Raw genomic sequence first — 13192 nt, 5'->3', positions numbered from 1 at the left:
CATAGACAAACATTTAAAGACCAAAGTTTAAAAGTAAATACAAGTAGGTAGATTAGAGACAGAAGTTAGCGATTGAAAAGGAACCGATATGAGCCAGAGCCGGAGGGGAAGGCAGAGAAGAACAGGTGGGTTTTTAGTACTTTAGTACCCATTACAGCAACATTCATAGTGAGTTTCCTGCCTCTGACTTCTGAATCTGAGTATGCTGCAGAATGAGAAGGGAACTAACTGTGCAGCTGAAATGGCATATTGTCATCAGCAGGGACAAGAACTTTTATTTATAACAGTAATAGAGGTTATGGACATATTTTGTAAATATTTTCATGAAGACATTATTTCTCTGCTCTCTCGTTTCCTGTTTGTAGTGGTCTGAAAATGCCTATGCAACAGAAACCCTCCATAAAACCATTTATTTTATTGTATTCATTTCTCCTCAGGTTTCTTGGAATCAAACCAAATCAAGAAATTGGTTTGATTTCAGGATTTGTTATGTTTATTACGAGGAGCACGTGAAGGCAGCATTAGTAGTGACGTAATGCATGGGCGTGTTGTCATGGCCGTGTGCTGCAAAACCTTCCAATATAATACTTATATGTCCTAAAACAAGCTCTGTCAGCGTCGGTGGTGGACGGCGATATGGAATAATATTTTAACTCACAGTAAACATTGTTGACAAGGGCCTGGTAAGTAGCTACACCACGACAAAAGTTGTTTTTATACCAATAAATGATAGCCAAACATGAGTTAGCTAGCTAGTGTCAACGTTAGACAAGCTAGTAGTGCGCATAATCCCACCGTCCTTCCTATTATTAAACCACGAATAATTCAGTTCACGTTGATGTTGGCAAATGATTGGTACCCGGGTGTCGTTATATAATATTGTTATTGCTGGATAATGATACATGTGTGTGTGTAATTCTCCACTTCTATTAAGGTGAAACGCCTCTAGATAATTTGCCTGTCAGAAGACGTTCCTAAATCAAAATAGCATAATATCATGATGGGCGATGAGAAGCCGCTTCAGTTGATTTTAGCGCTAGCTGTTGACTTAAGTTTTGACACTTGAAGAAAGAAATGCTGGTGGTTATATGTTGGATTGAGACGGATTAGTTTCGTGGACAATCCGTTAAAAAGCTACCCTCAAATACAGTAAGTTCCCTTCAGAGTCGCCAAAGTTGTTAAATTGTCAACTTTTTGAACGACGTTTGGTGTGACGCTGTGTCCAAAATGAGAAAACTTGACGGACAAGTAAGCTACATTCGACTAGCTGCCTGGTGGGGTGTCGTGGATGTTTTACTCTACTGCCTGCCATGTTGTCAGTCTGCTGTATTAAGAGATGTAGCTGCTACACAAGACCTAACCAATTACATCTTTCTGGTCATTTGGTAGTGATGAAGCAGAGCCCAGCTGCAGTTGCCACACGCTGGAGCTGCAACTAGTCAGGATTGCTCACACAGCCACACCTACTTGGAAGCCGAGTTTCAGTCATCTGCTGTGTCTTTGTCTTATTGCTTGGCTCCACAAAAAACAATCACAGTGTTCAAGCCTGGGATGCTTGCTGGCTTACATCACAGACATGGCTAGTGTTTTAGAGACACAAGACATGATCAGTTGATTGTAATTGAGAAGAAATGGGGAAAATATTGTGTGGAAGTGGTCAAGGTAAGCGTTTTACACACTTGGACTAACTTTTGGAAAGGGGTTTTCCACTGTGTTCATCACTCTGTTGGTAATTTTAAATATGCATTGTGCTAAACTGGTGTGGCCTTTTCTGTCTGTTTGTATTTAAGTGCTTTGTCTCTGAATAGTCCCATAAAATCTTGGTGACTGTGTCCACAGAGACCCTGCCCTGCGCCTGTAATTTCTCTTTTATTCCTATTTTGCTGTGTTTGGGACTCTACCGTGCATGACCACAGAGCATTTGGACCGTGGAATACCCAGCTAACAGGCAGGATGTGCTGCCCGTTCTCATTCCTAGGTCAAGCACTGCCGTTTTATCACGCCCCTCGGCGTACCGGCGCTCACAGAGCTCACAGGCCTGAGACTGACGGGTAAAGAGAGAGCAGACAGGCTACAGCAGGAGGAGGTGTGCCTTGGGCTGCTTTCATTTGACATTTGATGCCTTCCAGCATGCTTGTGAGAAGGATGTAACCACCATGAAACAATCAGAAAATAACATTTTAGTCTTCTGATTCACAGCTTTGTTCTCATTAACAAGTAACTAACAATTAGACCTTTTAAGACTGGAAGGTAAATCACTTTTACATAATTCCCCCAGACTTGGTTTACAGGGCATTTTTTTTAAACACCATAATTATTGATGCAACTTAATAAGATAAGTTAAACTTTTATTGACCCCCAGAGGGAGTGTTGTTGCTCCAGGATATTAAGTACCGAAGCTATTTTGTGGATTAAAGCAACCGTTTGTTTGACTGAGGAATGCTAACTGTCTTGTGTTTAATTACATTTAAAAAAGGCATTCCTGGCTGTAAGAGTGGCATGCTATTTCAATGTGGAACTTGACAGTAGCCGTCACAACATTGGAGTGCCAATTTTCATCGTAACCAGTATTTTTTCATTGAGGTTACAGAAAGCAGAATTTGTGCTAAATAGCCACTGGCGTTAAATGTAACCATTTTGAGCTATTCAGTCCAAACTTAGTAGGCAATGAGGGGTATTGAAACAGGTGAAAATGGGATCCGCACACTAGATAATGCTTCCACAAACGTATATTAAATTAGAAAATGAATACATTTTCATCGAAGCGCTAGTGTGCAGGCTATATATATTTTTTTGTCCTTTACATGTTCTTCTGTGCAGCACAGAGCATTTATTGTCTGGATGTGAATGCTTTTTACATTTTTCTTTTAACCAGTGAAAACCCCCCTTATCCATTATATTTATAATAGACGATACTGATGGCCATTATTCTGTCGTCATTATTCTGACATTTCAATTCCGACAGATGTTTACTGTTGACCAGTGTACTGCTGCATTGGGATTTGCCTAAGGTTGGGCAATACGATACATGTAGCATGACAGAATAGAAATGTGCAGATAGATTTGATTTGAATTTGAACAAGATTGGATCTGTACCGCCTATCCACAGCTTTGCTTAATGACCAGTTGCAGAAGGGAGACGGTGACTCTTTCACTGTTTTCACTACCAGGATCTTCCCTGCTGGACTGGCTGAGGATTAAGTCCAGCAGCCCCCTGGCCACAGGCCAGTCCTGTAATAGTTACAAATATGACAGCTTCCCTGTGAGACTCAACACTTCCGAGTCATCCAGTGTGAGATAGACTCAGAGAACGTCATTGATCTCTGTGAGAATATTGGCGCATGTGGCAGCATTTTGTTAGCGGATAGGAATAACTCCAGTTGACTCAGCAGGTTGAGATTAGATTCATGTTATATATGAGTGAGGTAAAGCTTGACATCATAGCGATGGTCTTTAGATTTTTTCTAATTCTCAACGCAGAGTTGACATGGGCTTTAGCCTGAGCCTTAATGATGGCTGGCTCAAGTAGTCCAGGTTTTGCAGTCGTAAACATGTTTCCTGTCCCCTCAACTCTATTGTAATTTACTAGAGGTCCCAACAATGTTTGGTTACCTACAACAATGATTGGTTGATAAGATCACACCTCGCAGCTATAGCTCAGCGTCTAGCTTTCTGTTTTTCCCAGGCTACAATCATATTTGAACATTCTCCCCAGTCTGATGACTGTGTGTGTGTGTGTGTGTGTGTCTGTGTCTGTGTCTGTGTCTGTGTCTGTGTGTGTGTGTGTGTGTGTGTGTGTGTGTCAGTGTGTCACTGTCTATTTGAAAAGCTTCCATATGAATCAATGCCCCCTTTTGTATGTACCCACAAGTCTATTACACAGACAGCAGCAGCTTTGTTTACAAGATGGTAGAGTAGTGTAATAAACTTCATTATAAGCTTGCATCTCGACCACTTCCTCAGCCCCTATTCATTCATTGGCTGCTCATGTCCTGGCAATGTCTGCTGTACATTCACTTGTGTGTGTGTGTGTGCCAGCATCAACAGAGTGCCATTTTTGTCTGGTTCTTGGAACCATATTGTTGAGATCTCCCACAGCTGTGGACACATTAAGGAGCATTGTTCAATGCAAGGAGAGCATTGGGAAACACACACACACACACACACACACACACACACACACACACACACACACACACACACACACCCCTCTTTCCTGTGTGAGCCTGCGGGACACTCTGGGCTGGTATTGCCACTTCACCAGCAGCAGTTGCACAAGCCAGTTTGCGACTAAAATGAGTATCATGACAGGTGCCCATTCATCTCCTAGAGCCCCACCCTTTTCTTTTCCTTGAGCAGCCCCCTTCCACCACCCTCCTTAAAAAAAACCCTTCCCCTGAAACATATTGCCCCTCCCCCTCCCCTCTGTCCTCTGCTTGTCTGCTCATTGGCAGTAGAGGAAATGCTGTCCCTGTGCGCTGTGAAGGAGACGGCTGTACATCCGTATGTAGAGCTTGATGCGCATCTGTTTGTACATATTGATCAGTGAACAGAGTCGGCTTCACATGCGTGTTACAGACGCTCACGTCCTTGGTGACGGACTATAGCAAGAAAAGGGTCCTAAGCGGAGCAAAGCCCATTTGCCTGTTTTTATGGGAGAGCAAGGATACGTCGACCTGAATGCAGTGCTCGTCAGGCAGCCACTCTCCCTGGCTATTCTGTTCCCTCTCCTCTTCGCTCCTCTCCTCTCCTCCTCCTCCTCCTCCTCCTCCTCCTCCACGGTGGTAATCCTTGCTGACACAACGCACAAAGGACTAAATGCTGGCTGCATCCTCCAGCAGCCGGGCTCTCTCCTCTTCTTCCTCCAGCTCTGATCCTTTACAACCAGGCTGTTCGCCTGCACAACAGGACACTGTTTCTGTTAGACTACTTGCAACTGTATATCCTTTCTCTGGAATACTGGCCTGGCTGCCCTCCTCCTCCACCCCCTTTATCCCCTCCTCGGCCGGTTCATTCAGGGAGTGCATCAGAACAGGGATTCAGCCCTGAGGGGGTGTTTTTTTTTCTCTGGAAACTGGCAGGACCACTGGTAGCTTTTTTTCCCTTCACCATCTGATGCTTTTATGAAGCAGGAGGTAGGAGCTGCTTCCTCTCCTTTCCTGCTTTTGTCGGTCTCTCTATTTACCCGTTTGAATATAACTATACCAACAGGTAAACCAGCTAAACGGGACCTGCTTTATTTATCAAATGATGCAGTTTCCGTCTCTTCTATTTGGGTGATGCTAGCACGTCTTTCTTGTATGGCATCAAGGTCCATGTGATGATGTTTGTATTTTAAGATAGAGTAGTGTATATTCTTCCTGTTAGTTAGAATCTTTTGAAAATAAACGAGATTGTCATTTCAGAAATAAGATTAGCCATACAATGTCCTTCGTCTTAAATGAAATATGGCTGCTTCTATTTTCCCTGTCATAGACTGTCATAGTGGACACATTTGACGATTTCACTGTTCACCTCCCAGAAACGTAAAATGATCACGTGAAAAGACAACACGCAGAGTACACGTTCATGGCCATGCTACTACAAGTGCCACATGTCATTGCAATCGGTAGTAAAGCAGGCAGGCAGACATCTGGCTGGCTTGCCTGCTGCTATCACTGTTTGCGTAACAGACTGGTGACCATCAAATAGGCAGAAAATATTTGTCTTCAGGGTTTTAGTGTGTATATAATTTATTGCAGGTAGCCCATTCACAGCATGTTTCGTGCCCAAGTTAGACTCATTTGAGTAGCTTTAACAACATTCGTTACTTGGTACTTAAATATATTATATAGTCAGTGACGACAGTGCTGTGAAAATCCGTCTCAAAAGATTTTAATTATATCATGTAGCTGTAGGATTCATTAACGGAACATGATTGCGTTGTTGAGAATACTGTATTCATGATCATCTTTCAATATGATTGAATTATTTTGTTTGTTTCAGGATAAGTCAGCACAAATTGGGGTTGAGAGCTTTAATGCGCATGTAGTAACATGTGACTCAATATTGACTTTTCAAATGTCGTTTGACTTGAGGTCTAAGCCTGAACTGATTGAGCACAGCAGTTTGGATTTACATCTGTGTGAATTAAGCTCATTACAAACACAAGGAACGATCAAAGCTTCCTCACACCACTGATTATGTGATTTGAGTAATGCATTTACCTGAAACACAGTCCTCCTTTTAGGATCAGCACCACTCTTTCAAAGGTTATTTCTGTAACTGACGCAGCCAGTATGTTTTTTTTTTTTTTTTTTGAGATAAGGCATCAGGCTCGTCCAGTCCTTGAGCAACATCTGTCAAAAAAACAACCAAGCAGAGCAGACTAGAACGGCATGTTCCAAAACAAATAGCAAAGTTCACAGTAAACCAAATACTAACACTGTGCCAGAAAGGGTTCACTACCCGTCAGTAGGATGACTGCTTCATAGTGCTCAGGACTTCAGATGGTCCTGTTGGTTGACCTGGGATAATAGCAGTGCAAGGCTAGTGGTGTCACGGCACATCTCCCAAAATGTTCAAAAGTGGGCTGAAGATCATGGGGCGTGAGTATAATAATCCATGATAATTTGATACAATCGTCTCGGCACAGTGCCACCAAACGTACATTAAGTGTTCTTGTGGTTTTCTCCGGTAAGGTCTTTTTACATTATTTTTAAAAGGCTCCAGGGATAACGTTTGCTGACTGGAATAATTCTGCTGGTATCAAGTTGCTATTTAAGCTCTCTGAGGATGCTTTTGGGCAAAGCTAACAAGAGAAATATTTGAAAATGACCATGTAATACATTTTGGATAAATATCGATGCTTAATGATATGTTTCATTATTTTCCACGCTCCATAGTACACAGCGCTCATTTCAGACAGATTTGTGAAAAGGAAGGTAGGCCAAGCAGAAGCCTTAAATGGAAAATGGAGTCTAATTTTAGGCCTGTCGCCCACTCTTCAGAAATCTTTTTAAATGTGTTATTTACTCAGAGTCCTTATTGATTTTCCTGAAAGTCCTCAGGCTACCAGATGTTTCTGACATGAACCAGTTCCAGCAGGCTTTGACTCCTTTCTGATATTAAGGCTGATAGAGGCTCATAGAGCGTGCATGTAGATTTCACTTTGCTAAGCATTTAGGTCCAGTGGCAGTGATGCCAAACAAACAAACAAACAAACAAACAAACAGCCTCTTCTTATTAGACATGAGAGTGAGGATATAAGGCAGTCAGACCACATGTAAGAAGACAGCACAAGTAGGCCTTTGCTGCTTCACACAGTAGACGCTATCTGATGCCACTGGTTTCGCCCGTCATAATATTCCTGCCTCATTTTCCATTTTGAAGCTGACTTTTATCAGTGTGTGGATCTACCTGCTCCTGGTTAAGAATGTGAAATATTCTTTGTCTGTGTAGTGAAACCATACATTTTTAATTGAACCGTGACGATTTATTCTTCTTTACATAAAGGACAAGCACAATGTAGTCAGCTGGTAATGCAAAATACAAAAATGTAAAATGATATTGCAATTACATAGTCAATTGTATATTGATGTTTCAAACTTGTAGCAGTTTATAAATGTCAAGTTTAACTTTCATTAGCATAATAACTTTACTTTATATATATATATATACTATAATATTGAACAACTTTTGAGCGTGTGCAGTTTGTGAGTGTTTGTTTATGGTGTGTGTTTATTTGTGTTGTGGCCAAACGCCTGTCTGGGTGTTTGTGTGAAGGAGGGTGATGTTGGCGTCCCAGACTGGCCCTCAGCAGTGCGTATGACGGAAGCCAGCCCATCTGTTATTGCAGGCAGAGAGCTGCCTTCTTTAGGCGATAGTCTATCTTTAAACTGTGATTTGTCAAAACTTTATGATTTCAAATTGTGATTCCTTTTGTGTCCAGGTTATGCTTAGTTAGTATGCAGGTGGACATGGGTGAATGTATTATTATTTCAAAGTAGCTTTAAACTATTTTTGAAACAACTATATTTTAGTGGTTTACCCTCATAAAGCTGTTTGCTGTTACTGCAGATAACATAACACACAAGATCTAGAAATGGATTAAGTAATGGAAAATTACTTAATCCTTAAAATGGAAAATGGAAGCTGGATTTTGCACTGTTCAGACAAAATTGTGTTTGTGCGAACAGCTGCTAAGCTGTGATTTTTCAATTCAATCAAATTGTATTTATAGTTTTAATTCACAACAAAGTTATCTCGGGACACTTCATTGAGCAGGAGAAGAACACGCTGATGATTCTCAAAGCTATAGTGAGGCTGCTTTACGAGCTAATGTTAATCTGAAGAGCTAATAGCTCTGTTGGTATTTAGTAATTGCTCACTACTGTTTTGGGTGTAATTTTGGGATTCATTCTTATTTTCTTGCAGTGACCATATGTACACCAAACAATAACGAGCATTGGCATTTAAGAAGAGTATTTCTTTACTAAATATGCTGCCATGTGCAGCTTGAACCATGTATTCACCCTTATTCTGGTGCGAACATTTGTAGGTGTTATTGTAGAGGCAAAAGATAAGCTCACACCGTGAGAAATGGTCTCCCTATCAATGTTGGATAGGAGCTCATTGTGTAGGTAGAGTCATCATCCGAATCCCCTGTGTTGCATCTACTTGTCAGTACCAGTCCTGCTCTGTTTGATAATGATTAGATATCATTGTGTTCGGCCTAAATTGGAACACACAGTGTGGGGCCAGTAGAGTTGGTGATGTGGGAGGCGGTGGGTGTGTATTTTAAATGTTGGCGGTGGGTTACAGCATTCAGAGCATAAATATACTATTATATACAACGATTATCTATGTAATGATCATGGAATAGTCTACCTGGACAGAGAATGAAATGGCTTTCCCTAAGTGTGTGTTGTTAACTGCACTTCGTCTTGCTTTGTTAACATAGAGTGACTAATTCCCTCCACTGTCCACTCCAGTGTCCCTCATTGGACCTCATTTCAGGGCAAAAATGTATGATAGTCCAAGGAGAAAAATATTTTCTTTTTTTATGAAGTTATTTGTCAATTTTAAAGATAATTTTGCAAGTCATAATGTTGCAGTTTGGTCTAGTTTGTTGGATCATTTCGTTTTGTGTTAAACTAAGACGGCTGTTGTCTTGACTTGTTAGCTAGCTGCGTAACTTGGCTATGTTCCATGCACAAATGTATCATCATCTTACCTGATGTGTTTTATCCAGCGACTCTATTTGTCAGCTGGGAAGCAAAGAAACTAAGACCTCTTACTTAATTACCAAACAAAAAAGAATTGTAGCGTCATTGATAGACCGATATGGTGGCTACAGCTGACGACACAGTCCCGAGCGACAGCGTCATGGCACAAGCGTAGCACCCATCCTCCACTTCCCCCTCAGGTAAACATTGTTAGCTCTGTCAGCACATTTGTACTATTAGTCTTGTTAGCACCTTCATCTACGAGCCGTCGGCTGAGACGTTGCCATGTTTAGAGCCGCTGAAAGGCAATCGAAACACCCCCAATCTTGTATTATGCACCTTTTAATACAAGATTGCAAGTTTTTTTCTGTCTGCAAAACAGTTCCTCAATCCAGAATACTGAGGGCCTGCCTCACAGCAAATGTTGAAGTAACAATATATTCTCTTCCCTTGAGTGTTTTTATTGTGAAGTATTCATTGTGTATTAATATATTATTTATAGGGCTGAAATGTTTGATGATTGGCTGGGATATTATTTCACTGCATAAAAGAGGCTAAGCTGTCATTTCTGGACACAAAATGGAACATAAGCAGCCTGATTTCCCTCCTTTGATCCCCTACATACCATATGTTTTCATGCTAGGGCAGATGCCTTTAATACCAAAATGGCATTGTAATCTTGATAAGCGTGCAAGTGTAATCTCAGCGGCATTACAGACATCTGTCTGCCCTGTTGTTGAAAGGTTTTTTGTCACCTAAGCCCTGTGACTGAACTATCAGGCTATAAAACAAACAAAAAAACATATTTGGTCAAAATTATCATATAAATGGAGGGTTTTAGGCAAGCTTTAGGCTATATTCACACAAATCTGGATAGACATTAAAACAATACTTGTTGAAAGGTTCTTTTCCACACCAGCATTTATTGATACTTTTCTACATTTTCCGTCCACAGAAAAAAGCTCTCTTTTTCACGTCCTTGTGATTTAGGTAAATGGTGGTTGTAAACATGATGATAGATAAACACCACCATCTGCCAAGGAATGTGGACAGATATATTATGACAAACATGGCACTTGATTTCAGGGTAAGCTCCATTCTGTGACCTCAGACATCATCTGTGTAATTATATATTTTGACTTACAACGGGGCCAATCACATAATAGAGTGGCGAAGTCCCGCCCTTTCCGCTAGACTCCCATGGGACCTCTGAGATTGTAAAAAATGTATGGGTCTCAATGCAGATAATATAATTATTTGCTGGTCCCAGTCATTATATGCCCCAGTTTAAGGGCTGTAGAGGAAACGCGATGAGAAAGACTACATGTCACGTATGTGACGTCACGTCATCACCCTTTCTCACAGCGGTTCAGTGCCGATCAAACAAAGATGCCGGTGTGTTTTCTTCCGGAATGTTCCCATTCCAGCAGGTACGGCTGTTCATGCTTTCGGTTCCCGTCCGATGAGAAGACGAGGAACCGTTGGCTCAAACTGACGAATATCATTCGTGCCGAGAGCAGCGAAGAGCTGTAGTTCACAAAGCGGCCTCACACAAAACTTACTATTGACATAGGTGTACATGCTTGTGAATCACTCAGTTTTCTTACTCTACACTACAACAACAACAACAACAACAACTCTACACTACCTGGCCTCTTAGGCGGTGCTATTTGTGTGCAGTGTTGACATACAGCAGGATTTAGATGCAAGTCTTTACAGTGAGAAGTGACAACAATTAGGATATTTGCTTTACTCGGGGGGACTCTGTATGTCAGATCTCATCAGCAATGTCATTTCATTTCTTTAAAACACTGTTTTAGGAAAGAGGCAGACAACAACCACATGCATTATGTGGACTGTAATGTAAAAGCCATATCTTTTGGTAGTACACAAAATTGTGTTTATGTATGATTATACACATAATTTTTCTGACCACATGTGATAATAGATGTGTTGGGACGTCTGCTGATGGTCATGCTCCTCAGCAAATGTTCCTTTCTGTATCACTGTCTCAAGCTGCCACATAAATGCTGCTTTCTTCCTGTTGTTAGGTCTATCACCCAGCAGTATTCATGCAAACATTGAAGTCATCAGTCAAGAGTTACCGGTTACGCATGTCCGTCTATAGGTTAAAAAATGTAATATACATATGTTAACCTGAGCTGTTCCAATGATGTACTGTGGCGAGTGACACAGCTAGACAAGCACCCAAAGTCCCAACGCACTATGGGTAACTTGTGACGCCAAGCCTGGTGTGTGTGCGCAACAGGGTTGGTGTATACACCTGTGTCCAGCTGTTACGCACACACCAGGCTGGCATCACAGAGCTCGCCAACCAGCTTATATTAGTAACCTGCACCCGTAACCCGTTCAAAATGTGGCAATAAACTTCAGCAAAGCCAACATAAAATAACATAAAAGACACAAGCTTGCAGTTTTCACAGGTCTCACACAGAGGCATGCCTTGGGCTGCATTCATTCAAAATTTGGCACCTTCCCACAGGTTTGGGAGGAGGTGTGGATGTGTTTATGTCCCGTAGAAAGTAACCGCCATGCAACAATCAGAAGAATGTTTTTTTTTTCCCTCACTCTAATGCCGGTCCCTCTCTTCATTCATGCTCACTTGACTATCATTATGCTCAGTCTCGCCCTTTACCTTACTTTTTTTTTTAATAGGAAACAAGTATTTGATTGCATCACAGATAAGACAAACACCTTTTTTTGGCTAACATAATTTGTAGTGTAGTCTTATCTTAGGATAAGATAATCATATATGATAAGGTCCCGATGCAAAAATAGAGAATACATTAAAAAAAAGTGTTTTTTACATGCTAATCATAACTGTCATTTTAAAATGTGGTTCTATGTTTTACTTCCCTACCATGATAACGAGTTAGTCGGCGTTTTAAAGTCACCTGTGACAATATTCAATATTCCTGACTATGGAAATTCACCACCAGAACTCCAGACAACCCGGTTTGCTTAAGGATCTAGGATACTCAGCGTACATGTTTACAACTCAATGCCACGTAATCACTTTTTGGGGGTTAGGTTTAAGTAGCTGAATGTTATGGTTGACATGAATAAAGTTAATGGACTGTAGGATGTAAGTAAATGTGTGTATGTGTGTGTTCATGCTTGTCGGGTCAGGGCTTGATTAGCGCAGCAGGGCGTCAAGGGTCGTGTCCAGCTGCTCTCTTCAGAAATGTGCCAGGACAGCAAGGCTTTCAGAGAATGATCCACCAGCAAAGAAAAACACATTTCTCTGAAATTAATGAGACATATGGCATGCTGCTTCATGAGTCCCTCAGCAGCCACTGACAGACTTGTAGAAAGACAACGCACAGGTTGTTTGGTTTCCTTGTTTAGAAGCAGTGGATTGAACAAAAATGTTCTGTGGCATAGTAAAGCTTTGACATGAACTCAACCAGGTAGCAAGGGTCAGCTTTTATATTATATGTTATGTTAGGTATTGACTAGGTAAAATAAGATGCCGATATTGAGTGCTTTCCAACATTTGACTTAATTTGAACTTTTATCTTTCCTACATCCAGTCACTCCCGATCTGTTTCCGGAAACACCCCTTGTGCCGTCCTTGCCCGCAATATCTTCAGCAGGAGCCAGCCACACTCAGAAGCCCCGGAGGCGCAGCAGCAGCGGAAGTGCGAGTGCTGCCAGGCCCCGGCCTCGGATCTCAGCCCCCAGGCCAGGGCCCAGCAGAGGAAGCATGGAGGTGGGAATGCGCGTGGTGCGTGGTCTGGACTGGAAATGGGGAAACCAGGATGACGGCGAGGGCCATATTGGCACTGTGGTGGAGATCGGGCGGCAGGGCAGCACTACCACACCAGACAAGACAGTTGTGGTGCAGTGGGACAGCGGCACACGAACCAACTACCGCACTGGCTACCAGGGTTCCTTTGACCTGCTGCTTTATGATAACGCTCAAATTGGTAAGCACTCATGACGAGGGTTATAATAACACTGGG

General features: G+C 41.8%; 1 protein-coding gene across 5 annotated transcripts in view; it reads left to right on the top strand.

Moving 5' to 3' along the window:
• Nucleotides 1-540: 540 nt before the first annotated feature.
• Nucleotides 541-13192, top strand: part of mib2 (MIB E3 ubiquitin protein ligase 2) — a 41733-nt gene continuing 29081 nt past the window's right edge. For 2 of the 5 annotated variants that reach the window (XM_084015914.1, XM_084015912.1), the window contains exons 1-2: nucleotides 6448-6587; nucleotides 12761-13156. In XM_084015914.1, coding sequence (XP_083872040.1) covers nucleotides 6557-6587; nucleotides 12761-13156 — 427 coding nt within the window. In that variant the 5' untranslated portion in view covers nucleotides 6448-6556. Of the gene's footprint in view, nucleotides 684-1389; nucleotides 1663-4993; nucleotides 5136-6447; nucleotides 6588-12760; nucleotides 13157-13192 lie in introns of those variants that run through there. The other 3 variants (XM_084015913.1, XM_084015915.1, XM_084015916.1) reach the window with 3 other exon arrangements.

Source organism: Eutrigla gurnardus (genome assembly GCF_963514095.1).
Source record: "Eutrigla gurnardus genome assembly, chromosome: 8".
Classification (NCBI taxonomy): Eukaryota; Metazoa; Chordata; class Actinopteri; order Perciformes; family Triglidae; genus Eutrigla; species Eutrigla gurnardus.
Note: the sequence above shows the minus strand (reverse complement) of the source record. Positions and strands in the feature narration are given on the sequence as shown.